This window comes from Tursiops truncatus, chromosome 1, assembly GCF_011762595.2.
Source record: "Tursiops truncatus isolate mTurTru1 chromosome 1, mTurTru1.mat.Y, whole genome shotgun sequence".
Taxonomy (NCBI): Eukaryota; Metazoa; Chordata; class Mammalia; order Artiodactyla; family Delphinidae; genus Tursiops; species Tursiops truncatus.
Genome location: NC_047034.1, coordinates 105,105,660 through 105,126,054, shown reverse-complemented (window position 1 = coordinate 105,126,054; position 20,395 = coordinate 105,105,660). Strand labels below are relative to the sequence as shown.

Here is a 20,395-nt window from a genome sequence, read left to right as displayed (position 1 = left end):
GGTGGGATTTAATTTAATTTGAGCTAATCTCGAATTTCAAATAAGCTGAAGGGGGCAGTTATGGGCTTGGTAGGGGCAGTCAGATCTGGGTTTGAATCCTGGTCGACAGTATTTTAGCTACATGTTCTTGGTCAAACTCAAACTTTCTAAACCTCAGTTTTTCTCTCAGTAAAACTAGAACAGTAATACTACTTCTCAGGGAGGATGTGACAATTTAATGAGCTTGAGTGTGTGAGTGTTTGGTCACTCAGTAGAGATGGTGTTCTTGTCTCCTCCTGTATGTTTGCAGAAGTCTCAGTGTTGCCTGGTGAGATGCAGCCTGAGGTTGCCACCCAAAGATGGTCTCCCCACCTCGTCTTTTCCCCCCGCATACTGCGGCCAGGGAAAGGAGGAGAAAATGAAGCTGCTTTAGGTCACTGACACTCTCCTTAGGGAATAGTAAATATTTCTTTTCCCACCTTCTTCCTTTCAGTGTAATCTGACTTGAGTTCTTTCAATGCTTGACCTTCAAAGGGAGTTTCAGTGGGTGAGAAAGCCTGACACTGTTTGGAATCCTTGAACGTATACAGAGCTACTCAGTCATATGTCCATGGGCTGTGTTTTCTTTTCAAAGTTATATGAGTTTTGGAATTATTTTTGTAAGGCACTTTTTTTTTTCCTTTAGACTTTTTCTGAAAAGGACCTTTTAAAGTTTTACGACCGGCTAAATAATATGGTGGTTAGCAAGGTTAATGTTTACCAGCTCGCTGAAGGGAAAAGCAAACAATATATATCCAAACTCTGTTTAAGAATTTCCATAGAATTACAAATCCTTTAATCTTGATACCTTTATGTAGTCATAACAGCATACCTACTTGGGTGAGAGCTCCCAGTAGAAATGTGTTTACCGTGTATGGTTTAACTTTATGCTCGAAATGAGAAACAGACATATGAAAACATCTCTGTACTTTCTCACTCTGTTATTTTTAACTTCTAACTCCTTGCTCCTTTTCATCCTAAAAAATAGACCCTTCCATCAAACCTGCCTCCTCTTCTAGCTGTTTTCCCAGCCTTTTGTTTTTCTCCCCAGCCAAGAGAAGCGAACGTTCCCTTTCCCACTTACTGCTTGCCCACGGTGGGCCTGACTTCTTCCCGGAGAGAGCTTGGGCCAAATTCTCAGGGGACTCTCAGCTGCCAGACCCAGCAGCCACTTTCTTTACTCCTTAACTTCCTTGACTAGCTTGTGATAAGTGCTACTGCCTTCCAGTCTCTTCTTGAAGTGTTTGCCTCCTTTGGCTTCCAGGACAGAGTTCTCTTCTTCCTTCTCTGACCCTTTCTTCTCCCTCTCCTTTGCTGAATCCTTTTCTTCTACCTGTGTCCTAAATGTTAGTCATCTCCAGGGTTCTTTGACCTTTTTCTCTATGTGGACTCTCCTAGGGTGGTCTCACTCTTCATATACTGATTAGTCGTAAAATGTAATTCCATCCCAGGTCCTTCTCAGTAGTCCTGAGATGCAGGTCTGCTGACTACTAGACATCTCTACTTAAACTTATTATACCAATTCTAGTTCTTGACGGTGAAAAATTGCGTTTACCTGGAAATCATCTTGACTAGTAAAACTTCTCATTTCCCTTCCTCCAGTCTTTCCTCCCTCTGGTCCCCCTTGCATACTCTGGATAGAATTCTTTCTGAACTGGAATGCTGATCTCATTACTCGCTTTGTTCAGACCCTTCAGAGGTTCCTTATAGTCTCTTTCTAATTTAGATCTGAGAGGGTTGCACGTTCCCTGAGCCCTACTCCTGCAGAATCCCCCACCCTTTTGTGTTCTGGGAAACCACAAAGGAGTACTCACAGTGAGTCTATCCAGACCTTTCTATTTCTAGATGCTTTTGTTTAAGAGGCATTTTTTAGTAATTTGAAATGTATTAATTGTGGCACCTGCTAAATCGCTCTGTCGGAGACCTCTAGTAGAATGGCTTAAATAAGACAGATATTTCCTTCTCATATAACAGCCCAGGTGTGAGCAGTCAAGGGCTGGCAGGACAGCTCTGCCATGAGCACATGGTCCCTGAGCTTGTGCCTGCTTCCCTGTTTTCTAGCCAGCAGGAAAAGGGGAAAAGGAAGGCCAAGTCCAGTAGCCTTGTCTATGTGGAGGTTACCAGGGAGTGAACAGTCCCTTCTTCTCACAGCCTGTTTGTCCAGCTTCGTCACGTGGCCATCGCTGGTTGCAATGAGGCTCCAAAATGTTATCTCTAGTTGGCCGCAGTGCACCCAGCTAAACGGAGTGTCTGTTACCAAAAAGTAGAAAGGGAGAATGGTTTCTGGAAGATACTTAGTTGTCTTTATCACAGAAAGCAAGAACTATGTTGATGAAAAAGTCAAACTGGCAGAAAGTGAGTGATCTTTTTGAAAAACTCATCTGGACCTACTCTGGAAGTTTTCGGCCGTCGCAATATGTAAGTTATAGGATTCATTCAACACCTTCTACTGTTTTTCCTTCCCCTTCCAAAAAAAAAAAATATATGTTATTCAGGGTTAAGAATATATGAACAAAAAGGGCAGTTTGTAGCTCTCATCCTCAACTAATGCCTCTGCGGTAAAAATTGGTGGCACCCGAAACATGAGCATATATACAGAGTAATGCTCATAGCGTGGAATTTCCCTCTACACTCGCCATTTATATTTTCACATTTAGTACAACTTTGGGTAGCATTTTGTCACCATCTTCAGAGCATTTTCTGAAAGGTAATGTTGACAGATTCTTTCTCAGTGGTGTTAGCATTCATCCTGCCACCGTGTATTCTTCACTCTCAGATGTGTAAGTAAACGTCACCTGTCAATGTGTTGCATATTGGATCAGTTTCTCAGCTGGTGTGGCTTGGCACACACGTAGCAGCATAAGTACCTGTTTGCTGAAATACAGATCCTCTCAGCCCCCAGTGCAGAGCACTCCACCTGGGAGCAGCTTCAGCGTTTTCCCACTTTGTACAGTACAAATATTATCATTTTCTACAATATCCTATTGGGGAAAAGTGTAAGAAATGCTGTTTAGGTGGTTTGTGTCTATTTCTTTTCCTTTTTTTTTCAATTCTACATTTCTTACTAGAAAGTAGTTGTAATATGTAACATGCTACCGTGATAAAAGGTCAGTCTCCATTCGTAAAGTAGTATAGACTATCATGAGACATCAACTACTTTGAATTGACTACAGTGTGAAATAGCAAAGTTAGGATGTATCTACAGACTATTTGTCTAAAAAAGATCTAGACTTGTTTATACATGCCTTACATAAGGGCATCAGATATTTCCAGCCCATGTGGCCCATACTTAGGGTGACAACAACTCCTGGTTTTCCTGGGAGAGTCCCAGTTATACCATAGCCTGGCATCTCACCTTGTTTAGCATTTGTCACTATCAAGAGTTTTCCAGTTCAGAAGGTGAATTATATGTCTACTTATGTTGCATATACCTGGTCTCAGTTATCACAGTTTTCTTGACAGTCAGATACTTACTTTGATGTCATTTTTAGGGCTGTTTACCCTAAATAATTCTGGGCAGAATGGTGTAGTGGTTCATGCTTCATCTTTTCAAGAATACCTGAGGTAGGCATGGGCAGATCTTTAAGCTCTGGGAGCACAAGGACTGTATCTATCTTGTTACATTATGTATATTCTCAGCAACTATCACATCACCTAAAGCAAATATTTGTTGAAACTGTAAATGGTATGAACTTGACGGCTTCATGACAACAAAGGTTTTCTGAAGTCTCTGATGGGCAAGATAAGTTATCTTCAACTGCAAATCCCTAATACCTAACACAATGTATAGTGTTTGAGAATGAATCGATGAACGATTGAACAGCCACTCTCCGTCTTAACATTGGCAGCCTCTACCTAGTGAGACTGGTCCATCAAGACAGGAGGCAGTATGATTATGTTCTCATGTGTTGCATGTAAAGTTTACACAAATGAGCCAGTTGTTTCTTGGTTATAATGATTTGTTTTTACTGTTTTGGCTCTCATGAGAAAGAAAGGAAGATGAGATTTAATTGCTCCAAAAATGATCATACCTCAGAAGGATAAATTCTGTCACTTAGACGATTTAGACCTTAGTTTACATCCAATATCTGATACTTTAGTCTGGAATTCCCAGTGAGTGTTCTAGGAATGAGTACCAGATGGCTGAAATATTAGTTCATTCATCAGCTGAAAGCCTCGGGCCTGACTGTGTTCACCCCCTTAAGTTTACCCAAAGGCGTGTAAAAATGTCCTCTTCTCTGTGGGCCACGACATGAACTGGGCTGGGAAGCACCATTAATGATCTCTACAATTAGAATAGTAGGTACTTAAATAAATACATTGGCACCATTGGCACTCAAGCATGTTAACACATTTTTTCAAAAATGTCACCTTGGGCCGTTTTCTCAGAGTTAAATAGATGCAGTGCTTTAGCAGAAAGTAAATATCCCGAAATCTCCAGAGTCAAAGATCTTCATGTAATCTTCAAAGAAGCAACTCATCTGAGATAACTTACAGCATACTAAGTTAGAAATTATGTACCTTCCCAATTCAAAAGGTTTAGGGATTTTTTACAAACTGTGGACTGCTCAATTGTGGTTCCATTTTATAGCTTCACTAATTCTTTATAAATGGGGCAAATGTTATAAATTATAACATCATGACTGTGGCTCTCTGTTACAGCTCCGTTAGTTTGTTATAATTTGGGGAAGAGGAGAAGAGCATGAATTCCATGCACATGTTAGCTAGTGAAAGTCTTCCAGTTAAACGTCCTATCAGACCTGCTTTTCTAAAGATCATTTGTAATTTTCACAAGAGTTACACATATAGGTGCTAAGTCCTTAGAAACAAGATTAAGCAAATTGAATATGAATAAACACTCCTTTGAAATAGAACAAAAGTGATATTCCACCAAGTTTGCCAATTTATCATGACTAATTCTAAAATAAGGCCTTGTTTGCATTCCTCTAAAAGGCTAACCCTTTGGGGTCATTTTTAGTCAACTCTAAGATGGTTTCTAATGTTGATAATGAATTACACTATAATAGAGATTATGTTATCAAAGGTCATTCATGATTTTTAAGAGTTTTGATTGTCCTTTATCTCTGCGGTATTTGATTTACACCTTTATTCTCTTGAAGTCAGCTCCTCCTTCTCTTAGTTTTCTTGATTTTCTTTTCTCTCTTTTCTTCATTAATTTTTTTTTTCACCCTCAAAGCCTTCATGGTCCTTTTTCCTCCCTGTTGCCACCACATTTCAATCCTGGGTTTTCCTCAAGGTCTCCCACCTTCCCCAATTTTTTGGACATCTAGGGCCAATTTTGGAGAGTATTTAGTGTGGGAGCATCCTACTATGTGCTTAACGTTATACTGGGTGATTTGGTATCTGGTCACAGTGGTATTTTATCCCCATTTCACTGATAAGGAAAACAAAGGCCCAAGTTTACACAGCAAGTGATGTGAGACATTATTTGTGTTCCTGTTTTACAGTTGAATTGGTAAGAGGTGGAGATGGGATGAAATCTCAGGCAGGCTATCTCCTTAAGCCACGTTCTTATCCATTATGCTACCAACTTGTTAAGAATTGAATTCCATTTTAAATTATTAGCTCAGAAAAAGACTCTAGATTATCTGCGCATAAATGACACCATTTCTTGATTATCTTTGTACACGTTTAAAATATTTGGTTTTGTTCTCATACTATTACCCCTTATACCTTTGCTCCACCTTCATTGCTACCCTACTGTTTGGCTATTGTTTACTTATAAAATGTAAACTCATCTTAATATTGACCTAAAGAAAGCACAGTGAAGAATGAAACTATGCTGCCTTCCCGTCTCCCTTAAAAGGTATAAGAAAGGGTTTTTATTTTTTTTTTTTTTTACTGTTCTGTATCGTTTATCCCGGAAACCAGATTTTATTAGCATGAATAATCACAGGCTTTGAGCACAGGTAGGATTCTTACGGTGTTACATGCTGGCTCCCTTTTGATTATGTTGCACATAATGTTCAGTGAAATACATTGTATGTATGTGTTCTCCAAATATAGATGAATGCAGACTACTTGGGGTTTTAAAATTGTGCTTCACCCCAGAAGTATTACAAAAAGATAGCTGTCAATCATCTGTATGTTGATAACACTAAAGTAATGTTTTTCAAACTATCTAAGCTTATAGATTTCATGGCCAAGTATGTGAGGGCTTATATTTCTTTTCATTTATTATATATAACCTACCTGCTTTTTAAAAGGACTTGAAGAAAAAGAAAAGAATAAAGGATTCTGGAAGATGTATGAGGGGAAAAAAAGGATTTGAAGGGCTTATGAAAAAAGATTCAGTTACAATAAAACCATGTAAATGGATGTAAAAGAAGAAGGGTATGGAACAGTAAGTAGAGAATTAAAAGACATCTGGGAGTCAACCTTGACACCTTTCTCTCCTTCATCCTCCCCATCCAATCCATTGAGTCCTGCTGTTATTTCTTTGGCCTGTTAGCTCACAAATCCACCCATTTTACTCACTTAGTTCTCCATCAGTCACAGCCTAGTCTTTCCCTCCGTCCTTTGCCCAGAGCAGTGCAGTAGCTGCCTTCTTCATCTCACATCTTCCCTCACTGACCTGTACACTAGGCCTGCAGTAATCTTTTCAGAGACACAAATCTGACTTAACCCACCTCCCCCCTCCACTAAAAACACATCAGTGGCTTCCCACTGCCCTTAGGTTGATGCCATCAGAAACGTTCACACGGCCTCATCTCCTACCACCCGTTCCTCTCACTCCCCAAGCTCCAGGTCACTGACCTTCTTTTAGTTCCTCAGTATTTTCTGCTCTCCCTCTCTCTCCACACGGCCTTTGGACGTTCTGGTCCAGCCCATTGTGCACTCTTTCTTCACCCCTCATGTCAGTCCTGATTTCCTCCTCAGTCTTACTGACTGGCGGAAAGTCCCGTGTTATCCGCCTTCATAATCCCAGGCAAGCAGGGAAGGTCTGGCTTTTCTGGAATCTGAAATTGGGGGAAGAGCCCTCTTTAAGAAAAAGAACACCAAGTTAGAGACATAAAAGTAGGTGCAGGGCCTTGAAAGGGGCCTATGGAAGGAAGCTTGAGTTTTCACTGCACAGCAAATCTGCCTCTGCCTGTTCTTCTTCTTGGTAGCTCTTCTCAGTTGACCGTTTTCTATATCCAGTTACAGAAACATTTCTCTCTGTGAGAAAGGAAATAGGCCTGAATTTGCTCACCAAGTTTTCTCCAGGAATGTGCATCATGTTAATACTTGAGTATACAGTGTATATTTCATGGATGAAGGGATGAGTAAGTGAATAATTAAATGATGACTCAGGGGCTTCCCTGGTGGTGCAGTGGTTGAGAGTCTGCCTGCCGTTGCAGGGGACACGGGTTCATGCCCCGGTCCGGGAAGATCCCACATGCCGCGGAGCGGCTGCGCCCGTGAGCCATGGCCGCTGAGCCTGCGCGTCCGGAGCCTGGGCTCCGCAACGGGAGAGGCCACAGCAGTGAGAGGCCCGCGTACCGCAAAAAAAAAAAAAAAAAAAAAAATGAAGACTCAGGCTAAGAGTTAATGTTTATAATACATATATAAAATTTAGCCAAATTTCTTGAAAGCCAAAGCTAAGTGGAGAACATCTGGATTCCATGGCTCTTTATATCAGTAATCATGAAAGACAAACTTCGTTTCACAACTAGTAGTAAAGGTGTATTTGTATAGGGTTCTTTCTATAAAACAGCTTATTGAACACAGTGAATAATAACAGTGGCTAATCTTATTAAGCACTTACCGTTCTGGGCACTCGCTCAACACTTTGACACGGTTTTCTGATTTAAGTGTTTATCAACTCTAGTAACTGTGTGTGTATGTGCACAGTTAGATGCAATCAGAACTTCCGCATCCATTGCCCAGGGGGAAGGGCAGCAAACTCCCCGGCGGACAAGGAGAAGGAAGGCATGAGGCTCTGGCAGCTTCATTATCTCATATAATGAAGAGTTTGCCTCTCTGGCTCTCCTTCCTCTCTGGCCTTTTACATCACCTGGCTGTGTGTTTAATTGGTGCTCATTTGCCTCTGCCCTAGAGTTCACACTGGCTTGTCACCTGCTGTCCATCAGGAATCAGATCTCAGTCTTCTGTCCTGGTCAAGGTTTTGAAGGTTTTAAAGACAAATTTACCTTTGTCTTTTTGTTTTCCTGTAAAATGTTTAATTATGAGCCAAACTGCCTGCAGATAGTCTATCAGAATGAGTTACCTTCAGAATAACCTGTTCCAAAGGATTGTGTACTACTGTCCATCTGGACAGTGAAGAACGCCTGTCAGAACTGGTCATTTTGACTTTGGCATAATTAATAGTGACCTTATGTGTCACTGTAATTAATAGTGGCAGCATTTGGCTCCCAGGTTCAGTGTTTTCTGAGCCCTCTCCTAGAATGCTGTTACAGGGCTGCATGATTCATTCAGTTACAGACCTTTATTAAGTGCCTGTCCTCTGCCATGCCCCGGGGACATGCAGATGGAAGAAACTCTCCTCCCTTTAGGTTAGGGATTCAAACCCAGGTGGAGGGAGAAAGGGAACTAGCCAGACTGATGGAGCTCCCAGTTCAGAAGGGTCATGAGCAACCATTGTCTAACTCTGCATACGTTTTTAGTACTGATGGCTAAGATCCCTAATAAACTGCGAAGTAGCTTTTTTTAACTAAATAAGCTGCCTATCCAAGGTACACTGTATCAATGTCTGAGTATCTTTTCCTAACTTCAAGAAGTGTTTTGAGAGTTAGTAAGTAGAGCACCGGGTCAAGGTACTCGCATGCTTTCTAGCAGTCTTTACCAAGCCAGGAATAAAACCCGCTGGGCTCCCAGCTGTCCATATCCAGAGCAGATATCCATGGGTTTGTCATCAGAGGGGCATTCTGTCCCAAAGACAGCTGGAAGAGAATGTGGCAGACTTCCCAGGACCATGGAAAGCTGCTAGGGTTTCAGGGAGCTCCATCCTAGTTCACTTCCCTTAGCCCAGTTTCAGGCATGTGCCGGACATACTCTAGAGAAGCAAGATTGAAGGTGAGTGACCTTAAAAGGAAAATGGTCATTTTGGGTCTAAGTTTCTATCTTACAGATGGAAAGAAGCAGCCGAAATGCAAATAAAGCTCCCCTTAGAAATCCCACTGGCTGCCTAGTAAACTGGGTGAAATTATGATTGTAAAGGTTTGACCAGACACTTAGTTCTGATCTTGGGATGGCTTTCTCTGGATCCCTTATTAAGATCCGTTAGCTGCTGGCTCTCTTTTTAGGGGCTAGTCAACCATTTGCCCATTATCTCTTTTCTCTGTTTGTATTTACTCCAGGCTGCTTTCTCAGTCAGGACAGCTACTTTATTATTATTATTCCCCTTTTTATCTCTAGGATCTGTATCCAGCACACAGAGTATACTCCATAAATATTTGTTGAATAAAATGAAGTTTCTAGTAGAGGGTATATTACGAGAGTCCTGTAGGTCCTGAAGCATCTCTGAAATTCTGTTGGCCAGAGTTTGTGGTTAAGGGGAACGCTAGTGATAACTTGTAGAAGAGACTCTGATGTTGTGTGGAACAAAATGTGGAAGCCATTGATTTAGAGGCTTTTCCGTATTGTTCCTTGAATAATCTCTCATTTCTAGCTCTCAAACATGGGACTTGACTTTTAAAATTAAAAGCTACAAGAAAAAGCAAAGAAGTTCACAACGGTGTGTTAACTCATTTGTTATATTTCCTAAGATATTTTGCGTTAGGTCTACTAAAGTGTATTTAGAGTTACATTTCTCAGCTTTGAGCTTTGAAGTAAATTTTCTCTGTGAATAGCAGTACTCTAGAGAAAAACCTCCAACAGGTACTAAAGTCTACTTTGTGTAAAGTTCTTTTTATAGTTAACAAGTTCTGAAATTTTTATAGTCCTCTACTTTCAGGCGTTAAATGGGTGGGTTTTGCCCAGTGTGGAATCTGATTTTGATAGGGTTTATATAAGAAGTTTCCTGAAAACTCTGGAATTTTTTTCTTTAAATATTTTTTTCAGTTATTTTTGAGGTATCTAAACCAAAGTAGTGTTAGAAGAAAACTACTTTTAAAAGTATAATTTCTTATCATAATCTTTAAGAGGGAGTAACACTAATTGTTTTATTTGTATACAGAATTATATCAACTATAGAGTATCTTGTATAATTGTAATCCATAACTGTTAACACTTATCTAATGCCTGTAATACAGAGCTCTGTTGGAAAAAAACTGAATCATTCCTTCTCATTCTATATGTGAAGCATTTATTTTCTTTAACCATATGAATTTTAGGTACCTGAATTGGGTATGGTGTGTGTGTATCCATGCACTAGCGTATGTTGGGTGTTGAGGAAGGGTTATTCGTAGTGAGTGTGTAGCTTATTACCTCTTTATGAACTTTAGTTTGTTTTCCTTTTACTTATTTCTGTGTAAGATTTGAGAACTTGATCCTCACCAGTCTCTTGGGTGTTCTCCCATTTTCCCAGTTTGACCAAGAAGGCTGATTGTTTTTTCACAGAACACTGTAAAAAGAAAATGAAAGTTGGTATTTGATTGGGTAGGGAACTCATACCTAGGTGGGAAGTGTATGTATTAGATTGATTAATCAAGCTATTTGCTGCTTCTTACATTAAACTCTTTTCATTAAATGACATTTCAAAGCCTATTGACTTTCTTCCTTTTAATAGGGGCATGAAGACCTAGTGCAGATGGGACAAGTTTTTTAAGTTTTAGTAGGTGATCATATTTTTCTGTTTTAATGCTAGACTTTTTCTGTGTGCTAATAATAATCTCATTAATGTAAGTTTTCCAGCAAACACTACCACGTTTATACTGCTAATAAACAGGAAAGAAAGGGCAAGATTTGAATCCTGGTCTCTTTGGCATCAAAGTTGTGCTCTTTCTAGTATAATATGCCACCTCCTAATATAAGAAATTTTAATTGAAATGTTTTTGAATAAATGAAATTGAATGCAAAGTTTTATTGTCAATCGTTTATTACAGAATGAGTTCTGTGAACATAGTGCTACATGCTAGTTCAAAATTCAAGAAATTGGCCCAGTCATTTTCAGTTAAAGACTGATTAAGATGGGCTTGCTTTCACCTTAATAATTCTTTTTCTGCATTCAGATTTAGCGAACATCTTTGGGGGCTTAACTTTGTGTCAGACCCTGAACTGGTGTTTCCAATACATGACCCACATGACCCTGAGAGGTGTTGATATCAAGATTTTATAGGTGAGGCATGGATGCTTAGAGAGGATAAGTAAAATGCTAAAGACTTTTCTCCAGAGCCAGTTCAATTCAATCATAATAACATAGCAGCCATCTAAAAATATGTTTGAACTTAGAATGTACATAGTCTAGCATGAGTATCTACAATTAGGCTATAATCCTATCTACTTTCACTTTCCTATTTCAGTTGAGAGTCAGTTTAGGCAATAAAATTAACAAAGATTGAGGTCTAGCTTCTAAATTTTAATAGTTTTACCGGGATATAGTTCATATACCATACAATTCACCCATTTAAGGTGTACAGTTCAGTGTTTTATAGTATATTCACAGGTTGTCAGGTTCAGGGTTGTTCTGAACCGATTGGTTATTGGTTTATTCCATTATTAATGACAGTAAGATAAGAAACAGAATCACATATCATAAAATAATATAGCTCCATTCTTTTATTTTCTGATTCATCTTTGTCCAACCAAAGTCCAATAACATTCCCCTTTCAGTTCAAGTACAAAAAGCTTCCTCGGCTTCCATGAGAAATGTTTGCTTACAGGAATATTAAGCTGATTTTCATATGTGCCATGGAGAAGTCTTGGAATGTGAAATCCACTTCCTTATAATGTAATTCTTTAAGTTCTTTGCAACAGACATATAAAGGAGAGCCCAGAGCATGTACGCAATTAGTACTTATTAATGTGCCTTCCTTGGGTTAAAAAAAAAAATCCCCTAATAACCATTTATAGCCATTCTGAGTCCTGATTCAAGGAGATCAAGCCTCAAGATAACTAGGTACGATCTCCTCTCTCATTGACTTGACTTTTAGATTAGAAAGTCACCTGAGGATCATAATAGACTTAATACACTATATTATATGAATATGTATTTAACGTCCTTTGTACACACACACATACACAATGTACGAAAAGCAACTTTTATTTTCAAAGTGCCACTGCATCTTTAATTCAGTTAGTGGTTGAAGCACTCCCAGTTCTGCACCCAGTTTTTGATAGGTGAAATAGGAGAACGGACACATTAACTGAAGTCCTATGTTCGAGATAAGAGCTAGTCGGTGGCTGACATTGCAGGAAAGTACTGGTTTCCTGCCTTATGGCCCAGGCACTTCCTTATAACTGCATTTAAACCATCTGTGCCTTCGTTTCCATCTCTTGGCTTACCCATTAAATGTGATACCTATTGAGGGGCATACTAGACTAATAATAGAATGACATTAGAGTTATTTGTAGTTTCTATAACATAATTTCTCCCATGTGTCTATGTCATTGACTTGCTACTTCTTCTGCCAAAATTATATTCCCACCACCCCATGGCAGTCCCCATCCTTCCAGTCTCATCTGAAAAACCAGATCTTTGTGAAATCCTCCCACTAACCAAAGGCAAATGTGAGTTTTCCCTGTCCTGTGCCTCTCCTATACCTTGCATTAACCAGGTCAGCAATTTTCTTACCACGTCATAATAGCACACTTATTGCTTGTCATCCCCCATTAGACTGGGAGCTCCTTGACGGGCCATTTCTATCTTCTCCTCCATGGTGCCTGACTTGTGGTTTTCTTGAATTCTGAGTCAGTGTCATAAAAGGTTGTTTTAGAGAAGGTGATGATTACATAATTTCACTCCTCTGTCTCTTCAAAGCCAAGGACAACAGTGAGAAGGTCTTTCCTTCAACGGCCAAGCCTTAGCCAACAGCTCAGTCATTGGATGACAGCGTGATAGAGAAGGAGGTTTGAAGATGAAAGATTCTGTTAGCTCTGTCACTTAATTGGCTCAGGAAGGTCATTTAAGATTTTTGTGCCTCAGGTTTCCTCATATCCTTGGGCAATAGTAATGCCTAGTTCACTGGGTTATTGTGAGAATCAACTGAGATATTTTATGGAAAAGTAGCTTGCAAACTGTAAAGCACTGCAAACATGAGAAGTAAAGAAAAGAGATGATAGAATTTGGTAGAAAGAACAGGTGGTTTGGGCTTAAATGAGGTTTTAAATCCAGACTCCACCGCTAATTATTTGACTTCCACAACTTAACTCCTATGAGCCTATTTCTTTACTTGTCAATGGGAGGTAATAACACTTTGGCAACTTAGAGTAATGTTGTGAAGGTTAGATGGAATTCAGGCAGTGTTCCACTTGTGTTCTGTCTGTATACGTTCAACTATTACCAGCCAGAGCTTTTGTACATCGTATATTCGTACCCCTGCACCCTCTTTTCTGTGGCAGATTGTACCCCAGGGAGAGTAGGCCCTTCTCTCAAGCTGGCAAGATGGACAGCAAGGGGAGGGTGCCGGAGAAGGTTACGGGTTCGCCTGGCCTTTGACCCCAGCCAGCCTGGGTGTGCCTTGGGACAGGGGTGAGGCAAAGCCTCAGTCTCGTGTCCCAGCACATTCCTAGGGCAGCTGTTTCTGCTACAGCTTCTTTTACCATTTCTTTTTGAAACTCCATATTGAAGTTGAAGCATGCATACAAAAAAGGCACATAGCCTTAAGTGTACAGATCACGTTTTATGAACTGAATATTCCCTTGTAACCAGACCATTCCTTCTTGTTGCTGCCTGATGTTCCACTTTGTAAATATACCACATTTCATTTTCCCGTTCTAGCGCTAATGGGCATTTGGATAGCTTCCATTTTAGGGCTGTTGCAAAGAGTGCTGCTGGGAATGTTCTTGTTCATGTCTTTTGATGAGTATGTGTATTTCTCATGGGTATATAGTTAGCAGTGGGATTGCTGGGCAATAGAGTTTGCATATATTCAGTTTTGGTAGATATTAAAGCAAAAACTTGCCAACACAGTTCTATGAATTCACACTTGCAGCTGCAGTGTTTAGGTGTTCTAATTGCTCCACAACCTCACATCCATGGTATTACCTGTCTTGTCTTTTTTTTTTTTTTTTTTTTTGCGGTACGCGGGCCTCTCACTGTTGTGGCTTCTCTCGTTGCGGAGCACAGACTCCGGACACGCAGGCTCAGCGGCCATGGCTCATGGGCCCAGCCGCTCCACGGCATGTGGGATCTTCCCGGACCGGGGCACGAACCCGTGTCCCCCGCATCGGCAGGCGGACTCTCAACCACTGCGCCACCCGGGAAGCCCTACCTATCTTTTTAATTTTAGGAGTTCTGGTGGATATTATAAGATTGTGTAGCATTTTGGAAATAGAACCATTCCCTCAGCCCCCAAACCTCAACTTTAATACATTCATTTTCAGGAATGTGCTGTGTACAAAAGCAGGGGATTGTATCAGATGCAAAGCTCCTGATATGGTGCTTGGTATATGGAGGGAAGATGACAAATGATAGCTGCTATCATTATCATCATCATCACTCAATGCCTTCTCTGTTCCTAAGGGGAGAGAATAGGGCACGGTAGATACAAAGGTTAATAAGACATAGTCTCTACCCAGGAGGAGCTCAAGAGCTAGTTGAAGAGACTAACACTGGAAATAGATTATTTTTAGACAGTATGGTAGGAGCTTGAGAAAGAGGTAGTGCTTGAGCTGGGACTTGAAGAATACATCAGAGTTCAACAGAAAGAAGAAAAAGGAAATGGGCTGGAGGAAATGGCAGGGGCCCAAAACCCTTGTTGGGGAGTGGCAGCGTGAACTGCGTGCCGGAAGAGAAAAGCCATCTGAGGCTGGAGTCGTTGCGTGCTGGTGTTGGTTGTTCGGGTGTTACCGCCCTTGAAGGGAGATGCTGGGCCGAGCTGGTGACCATTCAGGGTCAGTGTGACATTACGGTACCCTACTGCTGTGTTCTCTGCCCCCCACCTTTTTTACCTTTTCTTCCTCCTCTAGGAAAGTAATCAGCCTCTTCTTCTCTCTCCTGGAATCAAAACCTGTCCCAAGTACAATGTGCTTGAAAACTACCATTGACACTATGACAGCTGCAGAATGTCCCTGGTTACAAGAATCCCAGTTTCTTTGCTGTGTGGTCCTTTAACTTTTTATGTTGAGGACTGGCTTCGAGTTTTTATTCTTTTTTTTTTTTTTTTTTTTTTGCGGTACGCGGGCCTCTCGCTGTTGTGGCCTCTCCCATTGCGGAGCACAGGCTCGGACGCGCAGGCTCAGCGGCCATGGCTCACGGGCGCAGCCGCTCCGCGGCATGTGGGATCTTCCCGGACCGGGGTACGAACCCGTGTCCCCCGCATCGGCAGGCGGACTCTCAACCACTGCACCACCAGGGAAGCCCCCGAGTTTTTATTCTTGCTTGGGTCCAGGTTGCTTGTGGTGGCAATTAAGTTTAATAAAATGCTCTTCTGCCCAATACAATATATAGACCGTGAATAAATGTTCTTGAGGAATTTGGATGTTGATGATGGTGATAAAGGTGATGATCAAGAACCTGTACAGTGTTTCATTGGTTGAGCGTCAGCTGTGTTTCAGGCATTGACTGTATAGCAGTAAGGAAAATGGACATGATCCCTGTCCCCGTGGAACTTACAATCTTATGGGGGATCAGACAAGTGAACAGTTGGTTCTGCCAGTGTGATGAGGGCTGTGATGGATAGAGGTACAGAATCCTGTGGGAGCACATCAGAGAAGCACCTCACCCAGACTAGGGATCAGGGAGGGCTTCCTGGGAAAGGCAGCAGAAACCTGATAGCCTCATGAAGGAATGAGGAGGAAGTATTCCAGGTAGAGGAAACGATGCATAGGAGGAGCACGACGCAAGGGAGAATGGCTGGTTGGAGAAACTGGAAGAAGAAACTAGAAAAAGAAAGCATTTTCTCATTTAATGTTTTCACTTGCATCTGTGTCATAATGTCTTTTGTTCACCTGTTTTCTAGGAATGTTTACCCTTGCGGAAGTTGCTTCACTTAATGACATTCAACCAACTTACCGAATCCTGAAACCATGGTGGGACGTGTTTATGGATTACCTGGCTGTCGTTATGTTGATGGTAGCCATCTTTGCAGGAACCATGCAACTTACCAAAGATCAGGTGGTCTGCTTGCCAGTATTGCCATCTCCTGTAAATTCAAAGGCACACACACCACCAGGAAGTGCCGACGTTACCACCAACATCCCGAAGATGGAGTCAGCCACAGACCAAGACCAAGATGGGCGGATGACGAATGAGATTTCCTTTGGCGCATCTGCTGTGACACCTGACATACCTCTCAGAGCCACATATCCTCACACAGATTCCACGGTTCCAAATCAGGAGGCAAAGAAAGACCCAACAGGCCGAAAAACAAACTTGGATTTTCAGCAATATGTATTTATTAATCAGATGTGTTACCACCTGGCCCTTCCGTGGTATTCTAAGTACTTTCCGTACCTTGCTCTTATACATACTATTATTCTCATGGTCAGTAGCAACTTTTGGTTCAAATATCCCAAAACATGCTCAAAAGTAGAACATTTCGTTTCAATATTAGGAAAGTGCTTTGAATCTCCTTGGACTACTAAAGCGTTGTCTGAGACAGCATGCGAAGACTCGGAGGAAAACAAGCAGAGAATAACAGGTGCCCAGACTCTACCAAAGCACGTATCTACCAGCAGTGATGAAGGGAGCCCCAGCGCCAGCACCCCAATGATCAGCAAAACTGGCCTCAAATTCTCAGCTGAAAAGCCCGTGATTGAAGTCCCCAGCATGACCATCCTGGACAAAAAGGACGGGGAACAGGCCAAAGCCCTGTTTGAGAAAGTGAGGAAGTTCCGTGCTCACGTGGAAGACAGTGACTTGATCTATAAACTCTACGTGGTCCAAACAGTTATCAAAACAGCCAAGTTCATCTTTATCCTCTGCTACACTGCAAACTTCGTCAATGCGATCAGCTTTGAACACGTCTGCAAGCCCAAAGTCGAGCACCTGACAGGTTACGAGGTGTTTGAGTGCACCCACAACATGGCATACATGCTGAAAAAACTGCTCATCAGTTACATATCCATTATTTGCGTTTATGGTTTTATCTGCCTCTACACTCTCTTCTGGTTATTCAGGATACCTTTGAAGGAATATTCTTTTGAAAAAGTCAGAGAAGAGAGCAGTTTCAGTGACATTCCAGATGTCAAAAATGATTTTGCGTTCCTTCTACACATGGTAGACCAGTATGACCAGCTGTATTCCAAGCGTTTCGGGGTGTTCTTGTCAGAAGTCAGTGAAAATAAACTGAGGGAAATCAGTTTGAACCACGAGTGGACATTTGAAAAACTGAGGCAGCACGTGTCACGCAACGCCCAGGACAAGCAGGAGCTCCATCTGTTTATGCTCTCAGGTGTGCCCGATGCTGTCTTCGACCTCACAGACCTGGATGTGCTAAAACTCGAGCTGATTCCAGAAGCTAAAATTCCTGCTAAGATTTCTCAGATGACTAATCTCCAAGAGCTTCACCTCTGCCACTGCCCTGCAAAAGTGGAACAGACTGCTTTTAGCTTTCTCCGTGATCACTTGAGATGCCTTCACGTGAAGTTCACCGACGTGGCAGAAATTCCCGCCTGGGTGTATCTGCTCAAAAACCTTCGCGAGCTGTACTTGATAGGCAACTTGAACTCTGAAAACAATAAGATGATAGGACTTGAATCTCTCCGAGAGTTGCGGCACCTTAAGATTCTCCACGTGAAGAGCAATCTGACCAAAGTCCCCTCCAACATTACAGATGTGGCTCCACATCTCACCAGGTTAGTCGTTCATAATGACGGCACTAAACTCTTGGTACTGAACAGCCTTAAGAAGATGATGAATGTCGCCGAGCTCGAACTCCAGAACTGTGAGCTAGAGAGAATTCCACATGCTATTTTCAGCCTCTCTAATTTGCAGGAACTAGATTTAAAGTCAAATAACATACGCACAATTGAAGAAATCATCAGTTTCCAGCATTTAAAACGACTGACTTGTTTAAAATTGTGGCATAATAAAATCGTTACCATTCCACCCTCCATCACCCACGTCAAAAACCTGGAGTCACTTTATTTCTCTAACAACAAGCTCGAATCCCTACCTGTGGCAGTGTTTAGTTTACAGAAACTCAGATGCTTAGATGTAAGCTACAACAACATTTCCATGATCCCAATAGAAATAGGATTACTTCAGAACCTGCAGCATTTGCATATCACGGGGAACAAAGTGGACGTTCTACCAAAACAGTTGTTTAAATGCATTAAGTTGAGGACTTTGAATCTGGGGCAGAACTGCATCACTTCCCTCCCAGAGAAGATCGGTCAGCTCTCCCAGCTCACCCAGCTGGAGCTGAAAGGGAACTGCTTGGACCGCCTGCCAGCCCAGCTGGGCCAGTGTCGCCTGCTCAAGAAAAGCGGGCTTGTTGTGGAAGATCACCTTTTTGACACCCTGCCACTCGAAGTCAAAGAAGCATTGAATCAAGACATAAATATTCCCTTTGCAAATGGGATTTAAACTGAGATCAGATGTGCACATCCGTGTGCAGGAACAACTTCCTAGATTGCAAGCGCTCCTGTACCAGTTATTGCAAGATAATGCATTTTAGGAGTAGATACACCTTTAAAGACACAAGAGAGAGGATGCATAGAAGGCTGATAGAAGACATAACTGAATGTTCAACGTTTGTAGTGTGTTAAGTCATTCACTTCCAAATCTTTTTCTTTTTTCTTTTGGGGAAAGGGAAGGAAAAATTATAATCACTAATCTTGGTTTCTTTTTAAATTGTTTGTAACTTGGATGCTGCCGCTACTGAATGTTTACAAATTGCTTGCCTGCTAAAGTTAATGATTAAATTGACATTTTCTTACTATACCACCTTTTTTTGAGGTGTCTTGATTTACTTTGCTTAACTGGTGCCATAGTCCTTTAGCTCAGACCTCTGAAGGCGCATCAGGTCCACTCTTGTAAATTTAGATTCGCTGAAATACTGATTTCTTTTTTGTTTTAATTTCAAGCACCTCAAATAAGCACTTCTTATAATATTTAACTGGTGCTACCGCTTCTGAGAATCCCATTTTATAGATTTTACACTCTGAAAGGCCTGGAATGCAGTAAAAGTGTGTAGGTCGTCGAGGGAGTTTTGTTTGTTTGTTTGTTTTCTAAGAATAAATAACAAGAAAAATAAAAGAATGCTCTCCTTACTCATAGCTGTCTTTCGATAGTCTGGAGTTCTGGTTATATGATACATTTTTCTATCACTACTATAGAGCTGCCAATAAATAGAAAATATTATTTTAAAATAAATTTAATTACAGGCAAAATAAAAATGTAATGGCTTGATGACTAACATCCTTCCAGTATATCACCATTTGGAAGATAACACAAATTCAGAGCAAGTATCATTAAATTACTTGCCCTTTCCACTGTTGTGGGGGAAAAAATAGGATTTGTAGTTCATTGAGTTGGAAAACTGACTACATCTCTATTCATTTTAGTGACAGGCTGTGCTTCCTGTGTTTGTCTGCAGCTAGGAGGGGTCATGTCCGGGGAAATGCTGGCAGAATATACTTTTTGGATGATAGTTTTCCTTCTTTATCTAACTTACAAAGTGGCTAAACCCATCTCAGAAAATCAGAATATTCCATGCCACCTGTGTGGGTATTGGTTGACAGGTATTTCATAGGCCATTCTACAGGAGTGTTGTTTCAAGAGAAGAGAACTGTCTAGCACTCTGGGTAACAAAGTAGTGTCCTCTCCATATAAGACTGGACTCATTTAGTGAAACAGTGGATAGTCTCTTGTCACGCCTTAGCGTGGCTTGAAGGATTTTGCAGAGAATGTGAAAAGATGGACCCAACATTCTTGCTTTTCCTCCCCAAGATTGATCTCGGGCTCCTGGCCTGTTGGAAGCGGTGGTGATCTTTGCTTGCCATAGAGCTTCTAAATACCTCGAGAAGTAGTATCGCTAATAGGAAAGGCTGCAGCCACTGTGGCTGAGTTAGCAGCTGACCCCAGCCCAGCATCCTGGCCACTCCCTCTCCTCCTAAAAGACTTGAGGTAGAAGACTAGCTTATAAAAGCCCAAGTTTAGAAAATCGGAGGACAGAGGCGGATTTTTGGTGTAAGCACATTCTCTCCCAGGTATACGTCTTCCATTTCTCTCAGCATTCACTGATTTATTCGCTGGTATTGATTATGCACCTACTTTGTGCCTTGCAAGTTCAAGGAACTGGGGATTAACTGTTGGAATAAGTCACAGCCCCTGGCTGCATGGAGGTTTATAACAAAGTGTGGGAGATCA

At 41.3% G+C, this 20,395-nt stretch overlaps 1 protein-coding gene across 8 annotated transcripts in view; it reads left to right on the top strand.

The window, feature by feature from the left end:
- The window catches only part of LRRC8D (leucine rich repeat containing 8 VRAC subunit D), a 115,417-nt gene extending 96,450 nt beyond the window's left edge, over positions 1-18,967 (top strand). For 7 of the 8 annotated variants that reach the window (XM_019919747.3, XM_019919748.3, XM_019919752.3 and 4 more), the window contains one exon: positions 16,041-18,967. In XM_019919747.3, coding sequence (XP_019775306.1) covers positions 16,043-18,610 — 2,568 coding nt within the window. In that variant the 5' untranslated portion in view covers positions 16,041-16,042 and the 3' untranslated portion in view covers positions 18,611-18,967. Of the gene's footprint in view, positions 1-14,452; positions 14,974-16,040 lie in introns of those variants that run through there. The other variant, XM_019919751.3, reaches the window with a different exon arrangement.
- The last annotated feature ends 1,428 nt before the right edge of the window (positions 18,968-20,395 follow it).